Source organism: Elgaria multicarinata, chromosome 23 (genome assembly GCF_023053635.1).
Source record: "Elgaria multicarinata webbii isolate HBS135686 ecotype San Diego chromosome 23, rElgMul1.1.pri, whole genome shotgun sequence".
Classification (NCBI taxonomy): domain Eukaryota; kingdom Metazoa; phylum Chordata; class Lepidosauria; order Squamata; family Anguidae; genus Elgaria; species Elgaria multicarinata.
Window position 1 is genome coordinate 866,742 of NC_086193.1, and position 25,539 is coordinate 892,280.

At 51.1% G+C, this 25,539-nt stretch overlaps 2 protein-coding genes across 3 annotated transcripts in view; one reads left to right on the plus strand and one right to left on the minus strand.

Moving 5' to 3' along the window:
• On the minus strand, window positions 1–25,362 carry NR2F6 (nuclear receptor subfamily 2 group F member 6). Of its 2 annotated transcripts, XM_063147359.1 has the most exons (5): window positions 24,540–25,362; window positions 9,337–9,431; window positions 8,236–8,283; window positions 2,811–3,335; window positions 1–757 (listed from the first exon to the last, which is right to left on the minus strand). In XM_063147359.1, the coding sequence occupies exons 1-5, from the start codon at window positions 24,812–24,814 to the stop codon at window positions 483–485; spliced, it is 1,218 nt and encodes a 405-aa protein (XP_063003429.1). In that variant the 5' UTR covers window positions 24,815–25,362; the 3' UTR covers window positions 1–482. The 2 variants fall into 2 exon arrangements, with proteins under 2 accessions (XP_063003429.1, XP_063003430.1); XM_063147360.1 differs by lacking the exon at window positions 8,236–8,283.
• Window positions 1–25,539, plus strand: part of LOC134413087 (BRISC and BRCA1-A complex member 1-like) — a 165,024-nt gene that overhangs the window by 91,567 nt on the left and 47,918 nt on the right. The gene's annotated exons all lie outside the window — the stretch shown is intronic.

The following is a 25,539-nucleotide window of genomic DNA, read 5'->3' on the forward strand; positions in this document are numbered from 1 at the left end:
TGAAAAGGTTTCCACGGCGCGGTTTATCTTTGGGTAGCCAGGAGACAGCTCTTCATAACATGCAAGGTGCGAATGCGAATCCATAGGAGGAAACGTGGGCGGTGTGGGTGGGGGGGGGGGGGGAGAAAAGCCCTCTTACAAACCGCCAGGGGCATCCGACGTCTGTTCGAAACATGGTGCGGAGACAGGAATATAAACCGGAAGAAAACGAAACGTAACATGAATCCATCCCGCCTCTGGTCTGTCTTTCGGGACTGTGGGGGACGGGATGGGACTTCCCTTGTAGACCCAGAAGGGGGGGATCCTCTCCAGTCCCCTGCCCCGCCTTCCCCAAGGGCGGGTGGTGCGGGATCCAAAATTGCACAAAGTTCAACACCTCGATCCGGGGAGGACAACATCCGGGCTGTCGGTACAGCGGCCGCCAAAAGTGGCCGTGGGGCGGAGGGAGCCCAGAGTCCGGGGACGCGCCCTGGGGCCCTTCCTCACTGCCCCGTCCCGTACGGCCAGTTGAAGGTGCTCCCGGAGAGTAGCATGTCCCTGATGAGCGTCTCAATGGGCGTCTTGCCCACCAGTCTCATGAAGAAGAGCTGAGAGATGAGGGATGCCGGGACGGCCCGGAGGGCGGGCAGCCGCAGCAAGAGTCTGCCGAAGCGTTGGGGCTGGGAGGGGTACTGGGAGCGGACGTACTCCGTCAGCGCCACCTGCGCCTTCTCCTGCAGGCTCTCCACGTGGGCCGGGTCCGAGAGGCCACAGGCGTCTGGAGACACAGACAAGAGAAAGAGAAGACACGGGAGATGAGTACAACGGGGGCAAAACTTTCGGCCCACAAGGATTCTCCTGTCCGGCTCCCGGAACCTCCACAGGTTATGCCGGGGGGGCGGGGCGCTCTTATCTCCAAGCACTCTTATCTCCAAGCACTCTTATTTTATGGTTTTAAATTAATGATTGTTGGTATTGTTTCTATTGGGTTTGTAACCGCATAATAAAAATCTATCTATCATCTATCTATCTATCTATCTATCTATCTATCTAGCACTCTTATCTCCAAGCACTCTTATCTCCCACCTGCTGGCTGCTGATAGCAAGCTGCCTTCTACCGAGACAGACCCTCGTTCCACTGTGCTCAGCATCATCGGCACTGGCCGGCCTCCGCTCTCTGGCGTCTCAGACAGGGGTGTTCCCAGCTCTACCTGGAGATACCAGGGAACTGAACCCAGAAACTTCTGCATGCAAAGCTACGGGCTCACCGGAAGAGGTTCTAAAAATAAAGCAAGACTCTAGTCCTTGTGATTCTGACTAAAAGGCTGATTTAAATAGGAACCGAAGGAGCTGGGTCTTCAGCCTGGGACCTTCTGCATGCCCTGCACGGGCTCTTAAAGATAAAGATGCCAGTCCTCATGGTTAAGTAGAAACATTGAGAACTGCCGTATCATTGATCCAGCTAGGTCAAGAACGGGTCTCAGGTACGGATCTTTCCCAGGCCTACCTGGAGATGTCAGGATTCAGACTTCCCGCAAGCAGGACGAGAGCGATACCACAGAGCGGTGGCCCATGGACCCAAAACAAGGGTAAAAACTCCAGTCCTCATGGTTCTAAATAAAGGGTTGGTTTTAAAAGGGACATGAGCCTCGTGTGGCGCAGAGCGGTAAAGCAGCAGTTTCTGCAGCTGAAACTCTCCCCACGGCCTGAGTTCGATCCCAGCGGAAGCTGGTTTCAGGCAGCCGGTTCGGGTCGACTCAGCCTTCCATCCTCCCAAGGTCGGTAAAATGAGTACCCAGCTAGCTGGGGGAAAGGTAATCACGGCCGGGGAAGGTAACGGCGAACCACCCCGCTATAAGGCCTGCCAAGAAAACGTCAGTGAAAGTTGGCGTCCCTCCAAGAGTCAGTAATGACTCCGTGCTTGCACGAGAGGTTCCTTTCCTTTCCTTCCTTTAAAAGGGACAGGGGAAAGGTGGACTCCGTCTCAGAGCCCCCACTTTGCACGGAGAAGGGTCCCGGGTTCAATCCCAGCGGCATCTCCAGGTGGGGCTAGAAAAGACCCCGATCTCAGACCCCAGAGAGTGTAGACAAGTCAGTGTGGACAAGACTGAGCTAAACTAGCTGATGTTCTGACGCTTCCCAGGTGCCTAACATGACCCAAGGTATTGCGTTCGTAAAAAAACACACCACCATGTATGCACTTCATCCAGACACAAGAGGGCGCTGACAGCATGCGCCCCGCTTCAGAGAAGCCGCCCCGACTGAGAACCAGCGCAAATCATTCCATGCAAACTTAGAAGAAAGCCGGACATTTTCCACCTGCGGTTTCAGCCGCTTTCCAGCAAGGCTCCTGGCTTTTTCCAAGCCCCCAAAGCTAAGCTTTGCAAGAGCTGAGCTGCGAGATTAAACCCACCCTGACCTCCGTGATAAAATAAGTCAAGTGAGGCACACATGATAATCGTAAATTCATTTTTGACACCGAGAAACCAAGGATCTGTTCTGCCTCTCCTGGAAGGCATATCCAAACAAGCCAGAGTGTGCCAATTCCAGAGTTAAAAATAGAAAAGGGTGGGGGGAAACCAGAAGGCCCCAAAGGTAATTTGGAACCTCGGAATCTGGGAAGACTTCTATGAGCACCTGTAATTTAAAAAAACAACAACGGGGGAAAACGCAGCTTGGCTCGCTTATAAAAAGTCGCGTCTCGCTCAACTCACACACCATGCAACTGCCAAGCCCTGCAGAAGCCGGGGGAGTTCTGGCCTCCCAACTCTACGATCCTTCCAAGCCCGGCCTCCCTCGGCGACGTGCCGACGCAAAAGAAGAGCACCCACCTGGCGTGAAGAGCGCGATGGCTTTGAGACAGCTGTATTCAGCCGAGTCCACCTGCAGCCGGTTGAGCTTCTCCACCTGGTCCTGGAAGATGCGGATCTGGTCCATGAAGGAGACCACCCGGTCAGCGGACATGGGGGCGGCGTGGAAGCCGGCGGCGGCCAGCAGCGGAGCCATGTGGAGAGGGAGAGCCGACTGTGCGGCGTTGAGGACGAAGAGTTCGCTCCAGCTGAGGCGCAGCAAGGCCACCTGGTCCGAGACGGGCAGGTCCGGGAAGAAGGGGATGTTGCGGGCCCATTCCACCGTGCTGAAGAGCAGGCGGGCTGCCAATTCGCAGATGTTATCAATGCCCATCACGCTGCCTTGCTGGGCGTACTGCGAGCTGAAGCGGGCCGTGGGGTACGGCTCGGCCCGTAGCAGCTGGGAGATCAGTTCCGAGACGGGCTGCCCGTTGTAGTACTCCCCGCCGGGAGTGGCGTTGGGGCTGGCGCTCGAGTGGGTGGGAGGGATCCGACCCCGTTGGACAGCTGCGGGGTGGAGAGAAAGGAAGCCAGAGGGTTTAGGTCTAGAAGCTGAAACGGTTTAGCACAGCGTTCTCCAAGCCCTCCAGGGATAGCGGACTTCAGCTCCCATTATCCCCATCCGTCTTTGCGGGGGCTGGGTTTGGGGAAGCAGCTATGAAAGACAACTATCACTATCTCCACTCTCCGGTGAAACTGATGCGGTCCGTGTCAGTTTCGCTAAACTTTGCTTCCCATCAGAGAAATAAAACATAATGACGAGGTTTCAGTGCAGCCCCCACCCCACCCTACCCCACGGGGCCCCCTCCAGATTTGTTGGGACAGAGCTCGCGAGGGGATTATGGGAGCTGTAGTCCAACACATTGGAGCACCCCAAGTTGAGGAAGGCGGGTTTAGCACTGCTCCAGCTTCTGAGATTTCACTCGGCGTCGCTCGCAAATGTTTGGGCGCCACGTTAAGGGCTAGCATCTTGAATTGCTACTTTAATCCCTCCGCAAAAGCAAGAGAGTCCTCAGGGTGCTCAGACTGCCCGTCTAACGGAACCGGAAGGACACGTGTCGTTCCTTACAGCGCCGAGAGAACCGCAGGGGGGGGGGGGATCAAGCGGTCTTGCCGCCTTGCGTGTAAGAACAGCCGTGGTGGATCGAGCCCCTCCACAAAAGTCCAGGGTCTCATCCAGTGCCTTGTTTCCAACCAGGAGGGAAGCCCACAAGCAGAAAACGAAGGCCTCCCCTGACCTGTTCCGTTTATCTGTAATATTAATCGTGGCAAGCTTCCTGCCTGAATGGCACCTACGAGAACTTTGAAACTAAGAAAATCCACCCTGGTTTGTTTGAGGACTGGTTTTCCCGGAGACGAGGAGGCCCCGAAAATGTCCACTTGTGGGGGAGGAAGCCTCCCCAGGGTTGAAATTGCCAGGGAAACTCGCCCAAACGCCACCGTCTTCAGCTCCCCCGGGAGGCTGGCCTTGTTCTCCCGTGGTGACCTTTACAGCTACCGGGTCACGTGAGATCCTGAGCCCTAGAGGTGCTGCTCTCGCCCACCCCTTGCAAACACCTCTCCAAACAAACCCCACCTGTTTAACCGGTCCCTCTAACAGCTAGGAGGCTAGCAAGATCTTCTGCCAGGAAAGGTCTGGCTTCAGCCCAGCCCGGTTCCCTGTCAGACTCCGCATTTACCCAACCTGCCCAGACGATTGCTTCGGAAAACACTCCCCGTTGACCGTGGCTGTCAGCATCCGTGTCAAGCTCCCAGTCCTCAAGGTGAAGGCTCTACTTCCCTGCTCAAGCCCCCGTTCCCAGATATATTTAGGCCGCACGTGGTATTTCCCCTACGTTTGGTCCTCAAAGGTAAACTACCCTGGAATACGGAAGTTTCTTTGTTCTGTAAGAACATCAGAAGTGTTCTGCTAGAGAAGACCTCTAAAAGAACCACCTAGGTCCAGCACCCTGTGCGATCCATTTCCACGGGAAACCCCCAATCTCTACGGGAAACCCAAATCACGCCGAGGCTCGGAGCCGTCTCAGGAATCCATGGCTCGTCTAATCGGGCAGCTGGCTTTTTCCTAGGATGCGGGCACACGTTGGGATCAGATTGAAAGCGGGAGCGTCAAAACGGCCCTCGTTCGCTTAGAAGGGCAGGTTTCAATGGCAAGGAACACCAGGATGCAGAAATGCTGGTTTCACATGCAATTCCAGGTACCGTTTACAAAGACAATTGCTGCCAGTCAGAGAATCAACAGCCAATGGCTAATGATGTGCAGACTGTGTAAAATCCATTCCGACTGGGTTTTGCAGATGGTCACACAGCTTTTGGTTCTGCTGTCCATGCATCCACGAAATTGCATTCTCGTTTTCGCATTTGCGCAGATTCGCATTTGCATGGATTCGCATCTGCACAGTTTTGTATTTGCGCAAATCCGCAAGTGCAAAAAAAAAAAAAATACACAAACTCCCCCCAACACAGAAATTCCCCTAAAATGTGCATTTTTACATTTTAGCCTACTGGGTAAATGCACATGATTACCCTCCTTTTTAAAAAATGTATTGTTTTCTCCCATCGAAATTTGCACAGTATTTCTGAGGGGAACCTGGTTGCTTGCCCCCATCCCGGGGTTGTAGTGAATGAAATGCTACACCTGTAGCCCGCCGAGTGCACGCTCCTCTAGGCTGCAGCCACGGGAGGAAAGCCAAGCACCCAAATAAAGAGGGGCGATGTCTTGAACTCATGGCCAAAGCAAACGGGCCATCGATTCACATCTGCGCTGGTCACCTCCTGATTTTCCAGTCGCTTCTCAAGTTCCGTCTTACTACCGCTGGTCACGGTGACCGACCCCTCCTCTGTTATCACTCCAACCACATCTTGCCAATTTCTCTTCCTTTGATCCCCCACCCAGCTTCATTCCACAGAATCCTCCCTGGACCACCCAATCTACAATCCGCTAACACCCCCTTAATCCTTTTCAAAATCCGTTTCCTCTTTTGTCCTGTCCATCTTGCTTCGGCTTAAATCCTTCGACCCGGGGAAATATGCTAACCTTTTGTCCTATCCAGGGCTTGGCACCCAGCTGGGGCGCCAAGCCCGCTGGACGGCAGGGCAGATATCAGCGGCTCAGCGAAACTTATATATATAAATCCATCACTCGACCCAAAAACGGCTTCTGCAATCGCCTAGTACAGCCTTCCTCAACCTGGGGCGCTCCAGATGTGTTGGACTGCTGGGGCATTCTGGGAGTTGCAGTCCATCACATCTGGAGCGCCCCAGGTTGAGGAAGGCTGGCCTAGTACCACCTTTGCAAGATGGTTACACCCGGGTTTGCACAGAGAACGGGGTGCAGAATCGGACACTGCTGTGTGGCACTGAGGACGCTGGGTGGAAAAAAACAGGTTGAAATATCCCGTAGGCCTGCTGCTAATTTCAAAAGGAACCGGTTAGCTTCGGAGCGTGTCCAAATCACTATCCGAGTGGGAAAGAAAGAACCCTGTTTTGTCTTCCCCCATTCTAGAGTCCTCTAACTCGCTTATAGATTCCCTTAGCTAGGTGTTGGGAGCTACACTGTCAATATCATACTGCCTATCATACTGGGCCGTGTTCAGAAGGCACCTTAAACCATGGCTTTAACCATGGTGGTTAAACCAGAAAGCCAGGCTGTGTTCAGAAGTCACCTTGGCTTTAACCACAGTGAAAAAGGCCTTTTGCTTTATTCACCATGGTTAAAGCCATGATTTATGTCATCTTCTGAACGGGGGGCACAGTCTTTATATCATGGTGTGCACCATATCACCACCATTGGGATACGGCGTATGGTTCTGGTCACCACGTCCCCAAAAAACTGTAGAGTTGGAAAAGTTGTGTGGAACTCCTTCGCTCAGAAAGAAGTTGAGTCAGAGGGCCTTTTCAGTGGTGGCCCCCTGATTATGGAATGATCTCCCCGATGAGGCTCACCTGGCACCAACATTGTTATCCTGTCTGCACCAGACCAAGACTTTTCTCTTCTGCCAGGCATTTAACAACACTAAGTTTGTTTGTTTAACGGACCCCAGAACTCTTGTTTTTATACTGTTGTTTTTATGTTTTCGATGGGTTTTAAATTTTGTATGCTTTTTAACGTTCACTGTTTTAAACTTTTGTAAACCGCCCAGAGAGCTTCGGCTATGGGGCGGTAAATAACTGTAATAAATAAATAAATGCATAAATGATAGAAATGTATAAAATTATGCCTGGTGTGGAGAAAGTCGGTAGGGAGATGATGATGATGATGTATTTATTTATTTATTTATATAGCACCATCAGTGTACATGGTGCTGTACAGAGTAAAACACAAAAATAGCAAAACCCTGCCGCATAGGCTTACATTCTAATAGAATCATAATAAAACAATAAGGAGGGGAAGAGAATGCACAAAACAGGCACAGGGTAGGGTAAAACTAACAGTATAAAAGTCAGATCAAAATCAAGTTTTAAAAGCTTTAGGAAAAAGAAAAGTTTTTAGCTGAGCTTTAAAAGCTGCGATTGAACTTGTAGTTCTCAAATATTCTGGAAGAGCGTTCCAGGCGTAAGGGGCAGCGGAAGAAAATGGACGAAGCCGAGCAAGGGAAGTAGAGGCCCTTGGGCAGGTGAGAAACATGGCATCAGAGGAGCGAAGAGCACGAGTGGGGCAATAGTGTGAGATGAGAGAGGAGAGATAGGAAGGAGCTAGACCGTGAAAAGCTTTGTAGGTCAACAAGAGAAGTTTATATTGGATTCTGAGGTGAATTGGAAGCCAATGAAGAGATTTCAGGAGTGGAGTAACATGGTCAGAGCGGCGAGCCAAGAAGATGATCTTAGCAGCAGAGGGGTGGACAGAAACCAACGGACTGATGTGAGAAGAAGGCAGGCCAGTGAGAAGGTCAGAGTAGTCCAACCGAGAAAGAACCAATGCCATGAACAAGAGTCTTGGCGGAAGAGACAGACAAAAATATTCTTCTCCCTCTCTGCTGGGGTCATCCCATAATGCCAATTACTGGGAGAGTCAGGACAGGTAAAAGGAAGGACACAGAGTTAAACTATGAAGAGGTCGTGACGGCCACCAACTTGGATGGCTTTAAAAGGGGGCCGGATAAATTCACAAATAAGGGTGCAATCTGACGTGCGTTCAGGCTTAAAAAAGTACTGCAACTCCCAGCATGCACCCACTGTCTAAACTTGGATCAGATTGCACCTAAGCCTATCTAACAGCTACTAGTAGGAGGCCTATATCTTACCTCCTGTATCAGAGGCAGTATACTGGGGAATATGAGTTGCAGAGTGCTACTGCGCTCATGGACTGCTTGTGGGCTTCTCACTGGGGCATTTGGTTGTCCACCGTGAGGACAGAATGCCAGGTGGCCTCTGGTCTGATCCAGCACGGCTCTTCTTGGGTTCTTACCTGCCAATAGGGCCTTCCTGTCGTCTACATGGGAAAACGGGACGGAGTCTATGCAAAAGAATAAACGGGCACAAATAACGCGCGATGACAAAGGGCAAACCGTCAACAGGACATTGCAACCACTCAGGGTCCTTCCACCCCACTCTTCCCCTTAACCTGACAGCCGCCGTTCTTCAAAGGGAGTCGCCGGAATGAAACGACCACATCAAAATTTGATTCCGTCCACTTGGGACTCAAGCGAGACCAGGGTTCTTTTCTGTCTCCGATGTTAAAACCAGTAGGGTAAAATAGAGCAGAGACTGTGGAACTATTGCCCATCACACCTGTTCCTAACATCACACTGCGCTCATTCTGTATCCATTTGAGTTTTGCGTGGAAGTGGTGTGGATAGTACCTTTTGCACGGCATCGCTTTTAGAGGACCGTTAGTTACAAGTGTCTTCCTACTCTCCCTACGTCCCAACAGACAGGTGCCCATGGATGGAGAGGTAACAGACAGATCTAACAGTCCATCATGCACTGACGAAGCGAGCTCCGTGACCGGAACGGCTGACGTTGCCCCCGTGTAGTGAGGTGGATAACAGGAGCCTCTCCGGAAAGAACCTTCTAGAACGGGCCTGGCTCTGCCCACGCAGGTGTGCCACTGGTTCTTCCTGGGCAGGAAGGCCTAGCAGGGCCTTCCCGTCTTGCCTGACCCCTCTGGGGACCATGAAGCCTCCCCAAGTTCAAGCATTTGGGGTCTCGCCGAGGAGTCCAGACGCCTGGCTCGTCTCCCGGTTCGCCTCCGGGTTCCTCGCTGGAGTCCTGACCTCCCGGCTCGTTCTCCAGTTTTCCTTCCCGCTTTCACCCTGGCTCCCAGTTCCTGACTCCTCTCTCTCTCTCTGAAGAAACTGCCCACATCCCAGCCCAGGACCGTAGGCTGCGAAAACTTCCATGCCAAGATCCTCCAAGCGCCCCGAAGGACTCCCTGGCGGTGTTTATTGCGACAGACGGACACGGGGGACCTCTTCCAGATTGGATTTGGAGCCTGCCCACGGAGTTTCCAGCGCCCGTTTCTCCCCCGGCGTCCACCCCCACCCCCACCCCCACCGGCAAGGTTTACCTTCTTTCCTCATCCCGACACGAAAGCACTTCTTCAAGCGGCAGTATTGGCATTGGTTACGGTGGTGCTGGTCAATTTGGCAGTCCCGGTTCGACCTGCACAAAGAGGAACAAAACAAATCAAAAGTTATCTGCTTCGTTTTTTAGTTTTTATTACACACCACACCCACACCCACACCCAAACGCACCGGCTTGTACATTTTCAAGCAGGCTTCTCCGAGCTCCAGGTGTCTTGGGACTACAACCCCCATCCTTCCCAGCCACTGGACTAGAGCTAGCTCAGCCTTCCTCAACCTGGGGCGCTCCAGATGTGTTGGACTACAACTCCCATTCTGGGAGATGCAGTCCAACACATCTGGAGCGCCCCAAGTTGAGGAAGGCTGAGCTAGATGGACCAAGGCTCGACTCTTTATAAAGCAACAGCTTCCTACGTCCCATGGGGACTAGAAACTTACTTGATCTGAGTGTTGCAGAGGGAAGCCACCCTCCCAGGGAGCCCGCCCAGTTTATACCCGTCGTTCCCAACCTGGCGCCCTCCCATGTTTTGGACTACAACTCCCGGCATCCCCAACCCCTTGCCACAGTGGCTGGGGGAGGATGGGAGTCGTTCTGCACACGCACACACCTTGCATACAAATACGGATCTGTAGATATATTAATTATCTCCCCCCAAAATGGTAATATAATGCCAAGGAAGAAATTTTGCCAGAGGGCTCCCAGTTTTGCCTGCCTCCTTTAGCACGTGGGCCACTAATTCAGACACCGGGAGGAAAAACAACAGAGGGGCACGTAGGACTCCTATCCGAAATTGCGGTATACCCCAGTATCCTGCTTCTGATGTAGAGCAGCAGGGAATGTGTTCTTAAGGACGGCAGCCTTTTGCCAGGATATGTTCCCTGCACCTGCCGTTCAATGGTACACTGTCACTGAAAATGGAGGCTCTGTTTAGCAGGCAGTTCTTTCATTTCGGTCCTGCCTGTCTTCAGTCGAACTCTTCCGGACTTGCTTGGTCACTGGCATTCAAAAGCTAACTGCTTCTAAACCTGGAGGCTCTATCTGGCTAGCACTGATGAAAGGCCTCCCCCGACTGTCACCATCAGCACCCGTTCCAACAGACTGTAATGGAGTGAGGTGAAAAGACGGTGCTGGGTTGTTTTCCTCATCCCTCCTCATCTCTTTTTCCTTGTGTGTTATGTCCCCCCATTTTTATTTTTATTTTTAAAGATCGCAAGCCAGTAGGCAGGGACTATTTTGCTTTTCGAGCCGCCCAGGGCACATTTTTTGTGGTTGCTGGTTTTGTTTTGGGCCGAGGAGCGACATAAAAAAAAATACACACAATTAATTAACTGGTGAAGCCTCCTGGCTCAGCGGCAGTTTATCCTAAGATCACCAGACACCTGGGAACAAACACACGCTGTCCACTGATGGGGGCTTTCCAAAAAGGCCTGGCTGGCGCCTGTTGGAAACAGGACACTGGGGTAAGCATGCGTGCTCTGCACTAAAGGAGAAGACTGGTGAAGGAGTTGAGGTCCGTCTTGCTGGCCGTGGCCTCCCGAAATCCGAGCCTTAGGGGAGAGGAAGGCAACGCCTCTTTTTCTAAACCTTCCTCCCGTTTCCCCAAACACACCCGCTCCCCCCCCCCCGAAATGCTCCCCGGCACATGTTGCTCCTCAAAAGCGGGCCCCCCTCCACCCCGCGCTCCCTGTGCTCACCCACCCACCCCGCCCAATCCGGCAATCTCTCCACGGGAAGCCGCCCGCCGTGCAACAGCGCATGAGCGGAGGTGGCAGAAGGGCGAGGAATTCCAGAAATGTCTTCCTCTGAGCGTCCTGGATGAGAGGGGCAGGGGGGAGGAAGGGGGGCCAGGGGGAGGGAGGGGGCAGGGGGAGGGAGGGGGCCAAGGGGAGGGTTATCAGCACAGGAGGAACAAGGCTGGCCGAGCGTCCTTTGCCAAGGAGGCAGAGGCCTTCATGGAACCGTGCCTTCTCCTACACCAGACCCTGGTCAAGCTAATTCCAACACTGCCCAGCACAACCTCTCCAAGGTTCTGGGGGTGGGTGGAGGGTTAATTCCACCCTCCGGTCATTCCGCCCCCCCCCAAAAAACACCTTTTCTTGATACTATCTCTTCCCCCAACCCCCAAACACTGATCTTTTGGCAATTTCCAGCTTTCGCCCCAGCTTCTAAAACAGCCTTCCTCAACCTGGGGCGCTCCAGATGTGTTGGACTGCATCTCCCAGAATGCCCCAGCCAGGGAGTTGTAGTCCAACACATCTGGAGCGCCCCAGGTTGAGGAAGGCTGTTCTAAAAGTTCGAGAGCTTTTAAGCAGTGAAAACAAGGGGCTGGGGTTTTTTGCAGTTTGCCCCCCACTTCCTTTTGCCTCCGGGCCGTGCCCACCACTGGGAGGCACACACACATGCATACACACACCTGTCCAAAATGGAACTCCGCCCACTTTAGAGCAACCTGCTCTAAAAAGAAAGCAAGATTCTAGTCCTCAGGGGTTCTCCAGGGAGGCTTTGATGGGAAGGGGTCATTCCCATCCTCACCTGTAGATGCAGGTGGTTGAATCCGAACCCTCTGCCTGGAAATCTGGGCTCGGGACACAGAGCCAGAAGCCCTTCTCCTCAACAAAGCAAGCCTTTAGTCCTCATGGTTCCAGAAAAAGAACGTAGGAAGCAGTCTATAGTATTGCCAGCTCTGAAGCGCAGCAGCGAGCTGCGTTTTTTGACCGGGGTCTTCCCTTGCCCTGATGCCAGGGAATGAACTGGAAACTTTCAACAAGGCGGGTTATCTCTCCCCACTGATCTATGGGTCTTTCTCCCTGTGGGAACAGAGACCGCAACATGTCACTTGGGGTGGGTGTGTCTGCGTGTGCATGTTCAGCTGCACCCTTTTCTGGAATCCGGAACCTTTTTGGGACGGGGAGCGAGGAGAGAAGCCAGACTTCGTCTCCCCCAAGTGATCCGTTCAAGTAGGGTGACCCTATGAAAAGGAGGACAGGGCTCCTGTATCTTTAACAGTTGTAAAGAAAAGGGAATTTCAGCAAGGGTTATTTGTATGCATGCAACACCTGGTGAAATCCCCTCTTCATCACCACAGTTAAAGCTGCAGAAGCCCTGCCCTCTTTTGTATCTGGTCACTCTAGTATAGCTCCTGCAGCTTTAACTGCGGTGAAGAAGAGGGAATGTCACCAGGTGCTGCATGCATACAAATAACCCCTGCTGAAATTCCCTTTTCTATACAACTGTTAAAGATACAGGAGCCCGGTCCTCCTTTCCATATGGTCACCCTAGTTCAAGTCTCTTTACAAAAATGGCCGCAGCGTCGCTCCACACAGCCTTCCACCGTGTGAGACTCTCCAGACGTGTTGGACACATCTGGAAGGCACCTCTAACATGTATCTATCGACTTATTTATTTATAAAAAAAGCTTTTTATACACAGGGCCTGTAGATACCCACTTTTCCCCCAAGGGGTTTAAGGCCGATCTCAGAAGATCTTTCTAGCATTAAACTGGTCTGCTGCCGCCCTCCCCGTTTCAAACAAAAACAGCTGCGCGGGACAGAAAACGGACGAGGCGACGATCAAGTAAAACAGTGTAAAACAGTACAAACCCTGCCCGGCGATTCAACCCAAGGGCAGAATGACATGAGCGGTGAGGGAGCCTTCAAAACCAGTGACAAGCAAACAGGGAAGGAGGCAAGCCTGTTTTCCGTGGTGCGGGGCCAACACTAAAAAGACCTTCTCTCTTGTGAAGGCCAACTGAACTGAACTGAGCGTCTCTGCCAGATTTTAAGATTTCTCTGTCTACAAATCCCAAGCCGTTTAGGGAATCGTCCCCGCAGCCTGGTCCCCTCCAGCTTATTTGGACCACAAAACACCTTAGCCCAGCCTTCCACAACCTGGGGCGCTCCAGATGTATTGGACTGCATCTCCCAGAATGCCCCAGGAGTTGTAGTCCAACACATCTGGAGTGCCCCAGCTTGAGGAAGACTGCCTTAGCTTGAGTTCTTCTCTCTCTTTTTTTTCTGCTCTGCATTTGCTGCTGTTCCAGTCTAGTTTTGCAAACCTGGTTAGAAGCGGAAAAGTAGCCTAAAAATGCTGGTCTATTTTTAAAAATATATATTTTAAAACAGGATAATCTAATCTCCAGTTCATAGAATCATAGAAGAGTAGAGTTGGAAGGGGGCCTCTAAGGCCATCCAGTCCAACCCCCTGCTCAATGCAGGAATCCACCTTCAAGCATCCCTGACAGATGGTTGTCCAGCCGCCTCTTGAAGGCCTCTCGTGTGGGAGAGCACACCACCTCCCTAGGTAACTGGGTCCATTGTCGTGCTGCTCTAACAGTCAGGAAGTTTTTCCTGATGTCCAGCTGGAATCTGACTTCCTGTAACTTCAGCCCGTTATTCCGTGTCCTGCACTCTGGGAGGATCGAGAAGAGTTCCTGGCTCTCCTCTGTGTGTGACAACCTTTCAGGTCCACAAAATGTTTCTCGCCTGCCCAAGGGTCTCTACTTCCCTTGCTCGGCTTCGTCCATTTTCTTCCGCTGCCCCTTACGCCTGGAACGCTCTTCCAGAACGTCTGAGATCTACAAGTTCAATCGCAGCTTTTAAAGCTCAGCTAAAAACTTTTCTTTTTCCTAAAGCTTTTAAAACCTGATTTTGTTCTGACTTTATACTGTTAGTTTTACCCTACCCAGTGCCTGTTTACCCTACCCAGCGCCTGTATGCATTCTCTTCCCCTCCTTATTGCTTTACTATGATTTTATTAGAATGTAAGCCTGTGCGGCAGGGTCTTGCTATTTACTGTTTTACGCTGTACAGCACCATGTACATTGATGGTGCTATATAAATAAATAAATAAATAAATAAATAAATAAATAAATAATAAGAGGTGGAGGACATTTCTCTCCAGGTCTATCTCAGCTATAAAAATATATAACATGGTGGAATGCTAAATGTACGCTTCACCCTTAACACACTGAACATTGCTGTGTCCAGTGTAATACCTTACATCTCTCCAACGCATCCAACACGGACATTTTGCATCTGACAAAGTGGAATATCGTCCATGAATGCAGACGCTAGAATAAAATTGGTTAACTCTTTGAGGCAGATTTCCCAGACCTTGGGCCCCCACAGAAGTGTTCAACCACACTTCTTGTCAGCGTCAACCGACATGACCAACGGTCATGAATGCTGGGAACTGTAGTCTAAAACATCTGCTTGGGGAACGCTGCTTTAAGGTGCAAAAGAAGAAAAGGTTTATTTTTGCGGCAAGGCGAGTCTCTACAAATCTTAAGAACTGTTGCTTTGCCAAGTTACCAAAAGGCCATTCGAACACACAACGCGATCCTCGTTCCCCGTGCCCACGTGAACTCCGACGCGGCCATGTTTAGCTCACCCAGCGGCGATGGCTCTGCTAATTATGTCATTACGGCCCAAGAAATGCACAGCCGTCCAAAGGAATCCGTTTTTAAATGGTCGAAATCCTCGGCCTTTGGGCTGGGCCGGCGTTAATGGGGCAGATTCCAGCTGTGCAAGAGAAAAGCATGAAAGGAGCTCTTGTGGCGAAAACAAAGTAACCAGCCCCCCTTCTCTTTTTATGGGGGGAGGATTCCTGGGTTCAATTACTACGACTACAAAGAGCGAGGGTTGGTCTGAGTCAAACACGCACACCACAACACCATGCAAAAACGAAGAGCCAAAAATCCGGCCCCCGGGACGTGACATTGTGCAAAGAACGCCCCAGCTGCGGAAAAGAAACTCGGCTGGTTACGTCGGCACCAAAATAAATAAAATTAGAACAGGAGGAAAGATGCATTGGATGAATTAAAGAGACGGGGAATGCCGTGCTACGGCACTTTCATGCCCAAGCTGAGAATGCAGAGGCTTTTCCAAACCGGTCTTTCCAGAATGTTGCAAACTCCCAACAAAACCACCAGCGGTTAGAGTGTTGGACTGGGACTCGGGAGACCCGGGTTCGAGTCCCCGCCCGGTCGTGAAGTTCGCCATGTGGTTTTGGGCCAGTCACTGACTCTCAACCTCACCTACCTCACAGGGTTGTTGTGACGATAAAATGGAGAGGATTATGTGAGCCACCTTGAGTTCTTAGCAAGAGGGGGAAAGGCAGGATAGAAATGTAAAATAATAATAATAATAATAATAATAATAATAATAATAATAATAATAATAATAATAATAATTGTCCACGTAATTTAAGCTCCTCCGTTGTAAAATACCAGGAGTACCTTGGTTCCACTCACAACTGGAAGGTGCCTCTCTGAAATGTCATTTGGGCCGCAAGATGAAAAAGGTTCTGCAGCTAACCTGTACAAATCTATCTAAGGCAGACTTCTTTCAGTGATGCTGAGCAGGAGGCCTCATGCTTCCGGATGTGTTGGCCATCAACTCCCACAACGTCCAGCCCAGCTCTCTCGGTTATCGGAAGGACTGTCTTCTCACGTGGGAATCCAACCGAAAGCGTTCTTCGAGGCCCTGACCTTGTTGCAGGGCCGCCTCGGTGGTAGCAACTGGAATGAGCAACAAACTCAACCAAGAGACGACCGCCCGGTGCCTCTCCTGCCTCCTTTCAGCCCCAAGTCAAATCCACTTCCACCGAAAAGAGCCGCTAACAGAAAACTCCAGAGGCAATCTACGGCTGTTTCTCTGGCTGGCAGCATACGGATTCTTTCGGCAGTTCTAAAGGTGCGTCTCCTCCCACATGTACCTGCTGGGACCCTTAGATCATCTCCCGGGTCCCTTGCCCAAGGAAGCTAGGAGCGTGGACACAAGAGACAGGGTCTTTTCAGCGGTGGCACCACACTTACGAAACTAACTCTCCAAAGACCTTCTTTACCTGGCACCTACATTATCGTTCCAGCATCAGGCAAAGATTTTCTTTCCTCCTGGGCATTTTAGAGACCCGGTTATTACGGCTCTTTGATCAATCCTAATACTGTTTATTGTTTTCCATTATATTCTATTTTGTTCTTCTAAGTATTTGTATTGCACTTTATATTTTTAACTGTTCTACGGCATTTTAGCTGAACTGTTTGTAACCCGTCCAGAAAACCGCAGCTGTTGGGCAGATCAGAAATGTAACAAATATATAAAATATATATAATCCAACACATTTCTTGTCCTTTATCCATTTGTTTCAAGTTGGATTTATTTTATTTTAAAGACATTTCAAAAGAATGTACGTACGATATAGGAGCTGTCTACCAGCACATCTGGAAACTACCTGGTTTGAGAAGGCTTCATTTCATTTATTTATTTTTAACCCCCAATTCAGTTTATTGAAACTGTCAAGGCTGCGTCAGTTTCACTGGAGGAATAAAAACAGAAGGGTTTGGAAATATAAATTAAAATGTTATTTTGTTTTTCTTTTTTTCTCAGGTGTTTTAACTATGTTCCGATGTTTTTAGGATGTTTTATAGGATGTTTTTAACAATGTATATTATGTTTTAATTCAGTTTTATGTATTTTAACACTTATTCTTGTTACCCACCTAGATCAGAATGGAGAGGCAGGTAAGAAATATTATTATTATTATTATTATTATTATTATTATTTTAAACACGTGTATGTTTTAATAACTTCTCTGCCTACACCATAACGATTTAATGACTGTGTTTTTACTATCTTAATGAGGTCTGCCACTGTTTCGCATTGGGTCTGTGACCGTATAATAAATTATGATGTTGATGATGATGAATGTTATTTTGTTTATTACATTTCTGTATCATCCAGTAGCTGAAGCTAATAAATAAAGCTAAGCAATAATGAAAGTAGCAGCAACAACAAGATTATAAACGCCCCCTCCCCAAAAGCAGTAGTTTAAAATGCTAGCTGCCCTGTTGAAAAGCTGGAAGTTATCGAAAAATCATTCCAACTCAGGGAAATCTGGAAATGGAATCCAGTCGCCCGCCGGGCACAGCACCATCGCCAAGGAAATTCACACGCGGACAAATTACACCTTACATTGTCATGAGGATGAGTCACAAAGCAGAGGTGTGGATGAATTGCGATTTAAGAGCCCCAGGTGAACATCTCCGCTCCGCTGCAAAACTCACCTGGTGGTCATGGGAAAACCAACCATTCACACCCTCAACTAAGCCTCGAGGGTTTGCCAATTTGGCACTCAGGACACATCTGGAGTCAACCCCGAGTAAAGCAATGCAGCTCCTTGGCGAACATACGTGACTTTGGTGTGTATTTCCGCTGCTGCTGCTTACTGGGGATCTCGTCCGATCCTTCCCCCTCTACCAAAACCCTGGCCAGCTTCTAGGGGAGTTGCTACGACACCAATTTCCATAAAATTTGCATGAGTTAATTTCTATGAGTGCATGCAAATTTGGACGGAATCATAGAATCATAGAATAGTAGAGTTGGAAGGGGCCTCTGAGGCCATCGAGTCCAACCCCCTGCTCAGTGCAGGAGTCCACCTTAAAGCATCTCTGACCAATGGTGCCTCTTGAAGGCCTCTAGTGTGGGAGAGCCCACAACCTCCCTAAGTCACTGGTTCCATTGTCATACTGCTCTAACAGTCAGGAAGTTTTTCCTGATGTCCAGCCGGAATCTGACTTCCTGTAACTTCAGCCCGTTATTCCGTGTCCTGCACTCTGGGAGGATCGAGAAGAGTTCCTGGCTCTCCTCTGTGTGTGACAACCTTTCCAGTCTTTGAAGAGGGCTCTCATGTCTCCCCTCAATCTTCTCTTCTCCAGGCTAAACATGCCCAGTTCTTCCAGTCTGTCTTTCAGTCATTAGGATTAACTGAAACTTCTCAGGAGGCAAAACCAGACAATCAATTTCGGATCCGAATCGCCCCAGATAAAAGCTGTTTGCCCGCAATGGAAGATTCCTCTTCGCACAAGTTTCACTTCCGGGGGGTGGGGGTGATTTTGGGGGAAACAGGGGGTCACAGCGCACAGTAATAGGAAAATTAACCCCTTCCTCCCAAACTGTGACCTCTCCCTAAAATCCTCCCGAATCGTGCAATTATGCCTAAGGCGGGGGAAACTTGGAAACTCAAATTCTCTTGGAAAAAGATCAGGGGGCCGGGAAGATAGGCTCCGGGCAAGGGCCCCAGGTCTAGCGATGGCCCTGCCTGCTTGTGAAATTTCACTCAGCACCATTCTCCAGCCGGCCCTTGCCATCTCAAGGGTTCGAAATTTGGGCATCCTTTTGGATTCACTTTCAGCTGCAGCCTTCCTCAACCCGGGGCGCTCCAGATGTGTTGGACTGCAACTCCCAGAATGCTGCATTCTGGGAGTTGCAGTCCAACACATCTGGAGCGCCCCAGGTTGAGGAAGGCTGAGCTAAAGGGAAACACAGATTCTCTCAGAGCCGGTTGCCATCTTCCACATTTGTGCGCGATGCCAAGGCGGATGGCGCACAGCCCTGGCTACCTGTCAGGAGCGTCGCAAGGAAGGAGTGATACAATCTCCTGCATTCCACTTCTGCATTCTTGCGGTGATTAAATTCCTGGAAAGCGTACCTGGAAATAAATAACAATACCTAAGCGCGTGTTTGTGCCAGCCACGCTTTCTCCATGCTCAGACAACTGCACCAGCATTCTCTCATAAATCTTGGCGACCACCGTACCCCTGTAAGGTAGGCCGAGATACTTATTAACGTCGCCCTTTTTTTAACAGATGGTGAGAGAGAAAATTGCCTACAGCCACTGAGCGAGGAACAATCGCACCGGGAGATGTCCCAATTTATTTCATTAAGATGGATTAAAAATACTTCTGCACCGGCATTTAGTCCAGGTGAGCACAGTTTGATTTGGGGCTAGATCAGGAGAGGAGGAAGAGGTGGAAACACACCAGAGATACCAATGTAATTTGAAAAATGTCCAAGGGACACACAGGCATGCAGTGCCTTGTCGTGTCCCCAAGAAGCCATCAGCTGGGTCAGGATGTACAAAGTGAAGCAAAAGGAGACACCCAGTCCTGGGATGACAGCGTTCCCTCTGAGAAAGTATCGCAGGTACAGGGTGTACGGCACACACAAATATCACACACGCTACAGAAAAGGTGATAGTGAAATTAACACCCTAGAACGCCATTCCGTGAGATCGAAGCACGCGTCGGAGACCCGGACAGCAGCCGCGTCTTGTGGGCGTGAGGTAGACGAAGACTGTGCTATAGAAATCCAAATCACGTGAGGTCCTGGTTCCTCTCTATTCGGCCCTGGTTAGGCCTCATCTAGAGTATTGCGTCCAGTTCTCGGCTCCACAATTCAAGAAGGACGCAGACAAGCTGGAGCGTGTTCAGAGGAGGGCAACCAGGATGATCAGGGGTCTGGAAACAAAGCCCTATGAAGAGAGACTGAAAGAACTGGGCAGGTTTAGCCTGGAGAAGAGAAGATTGAGGGGAGACATGAGAGCACTCTTCAAATGCTTAAAAGGTTGTCACACAGAGGAGGGCCAGGATCTCTTCTCGATCCTCCCAGAGTGCAGGACACGGAATAATGGACTCAAATTAAAGGAAGCCAGATTCCGGCTGGACATCAGGAAAAACTTCCTGACTGTTAGAGCAGTGTGACAATGGAATCAGTGACCTAGGGAGGTGGTGGGCTCTCCCACACTGGAGGCCTTCAAGAGGCAGCTGGACAACCATCTGTCAGGGATGCTTTAGGGTGGATTCCTGCATTGAGCAGGGGGTTGGACTCCATGGCCTTGTAGGCCCCTTCCCACTCTGCTATTCTATGATTCTATGAAATGAACACGTTTCTTTGCACCTTCTTGCTGTTTGTGCGGTTGGTGAAGATTTGCTGAAAACAGGGCTTTTGTTTTGGGCTGGGGAGGGGGCTAGACAGAGGTTGTGGGAGGGGAAGCGTGGACCCCAAAACACTCCCCGTTCCTAGGTGTCGCCGTGAGCAGGAATAGGGACGTGTTTAGGCCACAACATCCATGACTTCCAAAAGGATTTTTCTTCGAGGAATGTTGCGATCCCTGTAAAACGGCAAGTGGAACAGAACGGGCCTGAGTGACCTTTCAAAGGAGGCCCCAGGGTTCAGCATCCGGAAGGTGCACAAAATGATGCCTGGCATGGAAAACGTGGAGAGGGAGACCTTTTTCTCTCTCTCCCATAATACTACAAGCCAAAGGGCTCCTCTCATGAAGCTGGTGGGTGGGAGATTCAGGACGGATCAAAGGAAGGACTGCTTCACACAGCGCAGTTAAACTTTGGAACTCCCTGCTACAAGATGGGAACCAATTTGGATGGCTGTAAAAGGGGGTTAGAGAAATTCAGGGCGGAGAAAGTGAGCAACGGTTCCTAATCTCGATGGCTGTGTGCTACCTCCAGTATCAGAGGCGACATGCCTACGTACACCAGTTGCTGGGGAACATGGGCGGGAGGGTGCTGTTGCACTCATGTCCTGCTTGTGACTTTCCGTTGGCCACTGTGTGAACAGAGCGCTAGACTACATGGACCCTTGGTCTGATCCATCATCCATGTTCTTAGGAGGTGAGCATTTCTGTAGTTCAGCCATGCCTACAAATGATGGAATTTGCTACCACAGGGATGTAGTCACGGCCCCCAATTTGGTCGGCTTTGAAAGATTAGACAAATTGGACCATGTTTTGCCCTACAACGTCTACCTGCCCTCACCAGCGCAGAGGCCCAAACATCTGGCAGGTCCCAAACTGGCTGCATCTGGTCTGGACGGCCATCGTTGGCTTGAACAGCTAAACCTAAAAATGTTTCTAGTCCCAATGGCTAATGAAACCAAGGTTGCCACGCCTGGCTATTACAGGCAGAAGAACACTGGGTCTAACAGATCATGTCTCTGATCTGGTTGGTCCAAGAGCAAGACGAAAAATCCAGAAGGCCCGCCCTTATTAACCCAGGGGTTACAATCTAGCAGAGTTAATCTCGTGAAAATGCGTCGTCTCTCCGCACTCCTTTCAACAAGATTGCAAGCGGAGAACTTCCTGTCCAGGTCTGTCCACTCCCACGGCCTTTAGCACACGGCTGGCTCGCCTTTCCCCGTCCTCGGATCGCCTCCGGTGCTCAAGCACAAAGCCTCGCTCTGGACCGTGCGAGGGATACCGAAGCAATGGAAAGAAACGTGCAAGAAACACCCGTCGGGACGTTATTCATCAAAAGTGCTTTTCTCATAAGTTTACAGAGAGTTATCAAAGGTGGTGGGGTGGGTGAAGGCCCGTGGAGATCCGAGTTCAAATCTCTCCTCAGATACAAAATTCAGTGGGTGACCTTGGAATAGGCATGGAACAGGGTCACTGTGAGCTAATCTACCTCAGAGGAGATAAAACAACAAGGAAGAGGAGAGGGCCTTTTCAGCGGTGGCCCCTCAATTATGGAATGATCTCCCCAACGAGGCTTCGGCGCCATGTCAAGACTTTTCTCTTCTCCCAGGTGTTTAACAGCATTTAATAACATATACAGAGTTTTTTAACCCCAGAATACTTGTTTTAAATGGATATTGTCTGTTTTTGTTTGTATTTTATGCTTCTCATGGTTTAAAATTTTGTATATTTGTTTTTAATGTTCACTGTTTTTAACTTTTGTAAACCGCCCAGAGAGCTTCGGCTATGGGGTGGTATATAAATAATAATAATAATAATAATAATAATAATAATAATAATAATAATAATAATAATAGAGAATGCCTTGGAAGAAAGATGGAATTCTATTATTATTATTATTATCATCATTAACTTCACAGCAAACTATAAGGTTCCTAGCAAGTCCTGGGATCTTAATCGACTGTGTAAAACTGTTTCATATTTGTGTGCGTAAACGTTACGATACTGTTATGAAAAGTTATGAAATGAAAAGCAACCATAATAGCAGTATCAACAGCAACAGTGAAATATTTAAAGGAAATCACGCAGAAATGACCACCGAAGCCCACAAAGAAGGCATCCACAGATCTGCACATGCCGAGAGTTTCAGGGCCTAGATTATTATTATTTATTTATTTATTTAGCACCATCAATGTACATAGATGTGACCTCCACCCTTCCAGAGCTCAGGAGCCACCACAGGTGAGGTCCTGCTCCGTGCCCTCATCTGAGGGGCAGAAGAAACAGCAAACGCCACCGGTCAACCTCTGTTGAGACTCCTAGAAGGAGGCCTCAGCCCTCTGGAAACACCACCATTGTCTCATACATGTTTTGCGCAAAAGCTCAGTAGCAGCAACTTTGATTTAGCTCAGGGATGGAGAACGCACGGCCCTCGATATTTTTTGGGTACAACTCCCATCAGCTCAGCCATCGCCGCCATCGGTGAGGGATGATGTGGGATGCCCCCCAACAGCACCTGGAGGTCTATGCGTCCCCATCCCTGAGCTGAACAGTGGCAGGCAAAGAAGAGGCCAGACGCGCTTCACCTTCACCATGAGGACTGGAGTCTTAGCTCTCCCACTAGTTTTCCATTGACACCACGCCTGATTTATCTAATGCTGGAAAAGCAGAGCAGAGATTCCGGGCTAAGTGACAGGGCATTACATGCAGGAAACCCACAGCGTCACCAGTACAAACTGGAACTCGGTTGGAAAAGGCTGAGAGAGAGAGAATTTCCTCCTTCAAGGGAGTCAGGACTCACAGCTGTGTACAGCCACAATGACGTTCTCCCTGTCCTCTTGAACCAAACTGTCTTTCTATGAAAGAAGGCCGGGGAGACGTCCCCCAGCTTTGGAGCACGGCAGAAAAATATCAGGATCAAGAGAAACTGCAACACGTGGATCAAAGCAGGAGTACAAAGGCGCAGACCAAGATTAAACGAAGCCTTGAGTCCCCCAAGAATAAATTTATCCCGTTAATTGCTATCTCATGTGTGGTCGGGACGATTAACAAAGCACACATCAACACCACCACCCCGATGATACTGTGCAAGGTTTACTAGCTAGTAAACTTTGTGCTTTCGGCTGTGCCCCTCCCCTCTTTTCCTGGACACCCAGCAGACGCTTCAGGCCAGAGAGAGAAAAGACTTTCAAGGCCGGCCCAAACCTGAACAAGGCACCACTGCTCCCTGCTTTTGAATCCATGCATTCCAGGAGGGAGGGAGAGGGGGGAGGAGAAGGGAGCCGTGGGCACCCTTGAAATGCCAGTCCAAAAGACACACCAGAAGTTCCTCAGAGGGAATCCAACTGGGCCTGCAAAACTCAGGCGTCAAAAGGGTGGGAAACGGTCTGTTGTTTTTCCTCCCCACGAACACCCTGCCCTGCAGAGGCCCAAAGGACCGACTCTGAACCCTCCGCACGCTTCGCCCTACAAGCTGAAACAGCCAGTCCAGAATCATGGGTAGATTTCCAGGGTGCCCACAAAGCCACTCGCAATCCATGGGGGCACAAAACAGGATCCCTCGCCCAGGATGGCAAAACCTCTCGGGGCAACCTCCATATGTCACAAACAAGACAACGGCTGCCCCATTAACGGGGAAAACCCCACCCCACCCCACCCCCCGGCAGCTTCAGGCATCTCAAGCGAGTGAGCCAAGTGTCATACTTACCGGGAAAGCTCACCACGGCCTACAGAACTCCTTCGGCTGGGTTACAAATAAAAACCAGTTGCCGTACGCTACAGAAGTGGACTTGGAAAAAGATGGCAGTCCATCCACGGATTTTGGCCAAGGAATTTTCCATGTGTGGGGTGGGGTCACTCAGTTTAGTGTCCCTTGGGTGGAGGTGGGGGGCACTCAGTTTAGTGCCCGTCGTTGTAATGTGTGTGTGGGGGCTTTCTACCTCCTTAGAGGATGACGGCCACAGCAGGTAAAATACTAGAATGAATCCAATGTCACTGTCTCCGGCACAAACCTGGACACAGCCGTTGGATCGCGGGGGGGGGGGGGGGGGGGAGCCAGTCTGCGCGCCCGCCCAGCCCTGACAAACCCAGATCCCGGAACCGAACCCCACCCTTGACCAGGCCGGCCTCTGCTCAAAAGGGCCTGTTCCGTTCCGGCGTGGAACTGCAGCCGCCGTGCCGTTTCCACTGGAAGGCCCAGGGCAGGAGGCAGGCCTGCTCCCCGTGGGCCAGGGAAAGCCGCCACCAAAGCACCCGCAGCCCCCCAACAATATCCGCGGGCCGCTTCCCTGCCAGGCCAGGCGTCCCCGTCGCAGTGCCGTAGGCGAGGAAGACGGAGCACCCCTGGACAGGTGGCGCCCAGCGCCTGCCCCCTCCCCTCCCTCCCCTCCCCTCCCCTCCCCAGGACCCCCGCCGCCGTACCTGCAGGTATAACTCAGGTTCCTCCGGATGCTGCGCTTGAAGAAGCTCTTGCATCCCTCGCAGGTGAAGACCCCATAGTGCTTGCCGCTCGACTTGTCGCCGCACACCACGCAGTCCACCTGGATGCCGGGCTTGTCCTCGTCGGCGGGCTCCTGGTCGCTGGTGCCGCCCTGGGGGGAGGCCGAGTCCTCCTCGGAAGTCCGGGGGTACCCCCCCTTCTCCACCCCGTTGGCCTCTCCGTTCGGGTCTCCCCACCCGCCGGTCACCATGGCCATAGCGCCGTGAGCGCCGCCGGGGGTGGGGGGCGAAGATGGGGGGGCCCCGGGGGGCGCTCTTTTTATCTCCCCCCCTTCTTCAACGACGATGGAGAAAAATGGATGCGGGGGGGGGGGTTTGCAATGTGAATATTCGCCTTCGTCCCCCAATGTCGCAAAAGCGAAGCAGGAGAGAAAATCCGGCCCAGAGAGGGGAAGAGGCGGGGGGGGGGGGGGACACCCAAAGTGGCGGAGTTAATGGTTGAGTCAGTAGCCAGCAGAGGGGCCCCAGCTAGGGGGAGAAAGGTGGGGGGGGGAGAAAAAGGGGGGGCGAAGAGTTAAAGTTAAATCGAGGTCATCTGAGGCTGGATAGGGCTAATCATTAAAAAAAGCGGGGGTCAAAAGGAGAGGGGGCCCTGCTTAGCACAGCAGTGGGAAATTGGGGGGGGGGCGGCAACAGGGATCCAAAATGACCCCCCCTTTCCCAAAGTTCAGATTTTAACAAATGAAATCGAAAAAAAGGCCTCCCCGGAGGGGCCCCCGGAGGCCAGGCGGGTCTCCAAGTTGCCTCTCTCTTTACGCACGGGGGGGGGGCGGCCGGGGGGGGGGGGCGCTCGGCCTCGCAGGAGCAGCAGCAGCCCGGGGGGGGGCGCGGGGGCGGAGGAACAAGTTAGGCGAGTTGCCCGGGCCGCGGGGCCGCGCGGGGGGCGGCCGGGGAGGGGGCGCGCGCGGGGGAGCCCCGGGCG

Coding starts and splice junctions, on each gene's coding strand:
- NR2F6 (XM_063147359.1), bottom strand. CDS start 24,814: ATGGCCATGGTGACCGGCGGGTGGGGAGACCCGAACGGAGAGGCCAAC. Junction 9,432..24,539: donor AACCTGAGTTATACCTGCAG/GTACGGCGGCGG, acceptor CTCTTTGTGCAG/GTCGAACCGGGACTGCCAAA. Junction 758..2,810: donor CATCGCGCTCTTCACGCCAG/GTGGGTGCTCTT, acceptor CTGTGTCTCCAG/ACGCCTGTGGCCTCTCGGAC.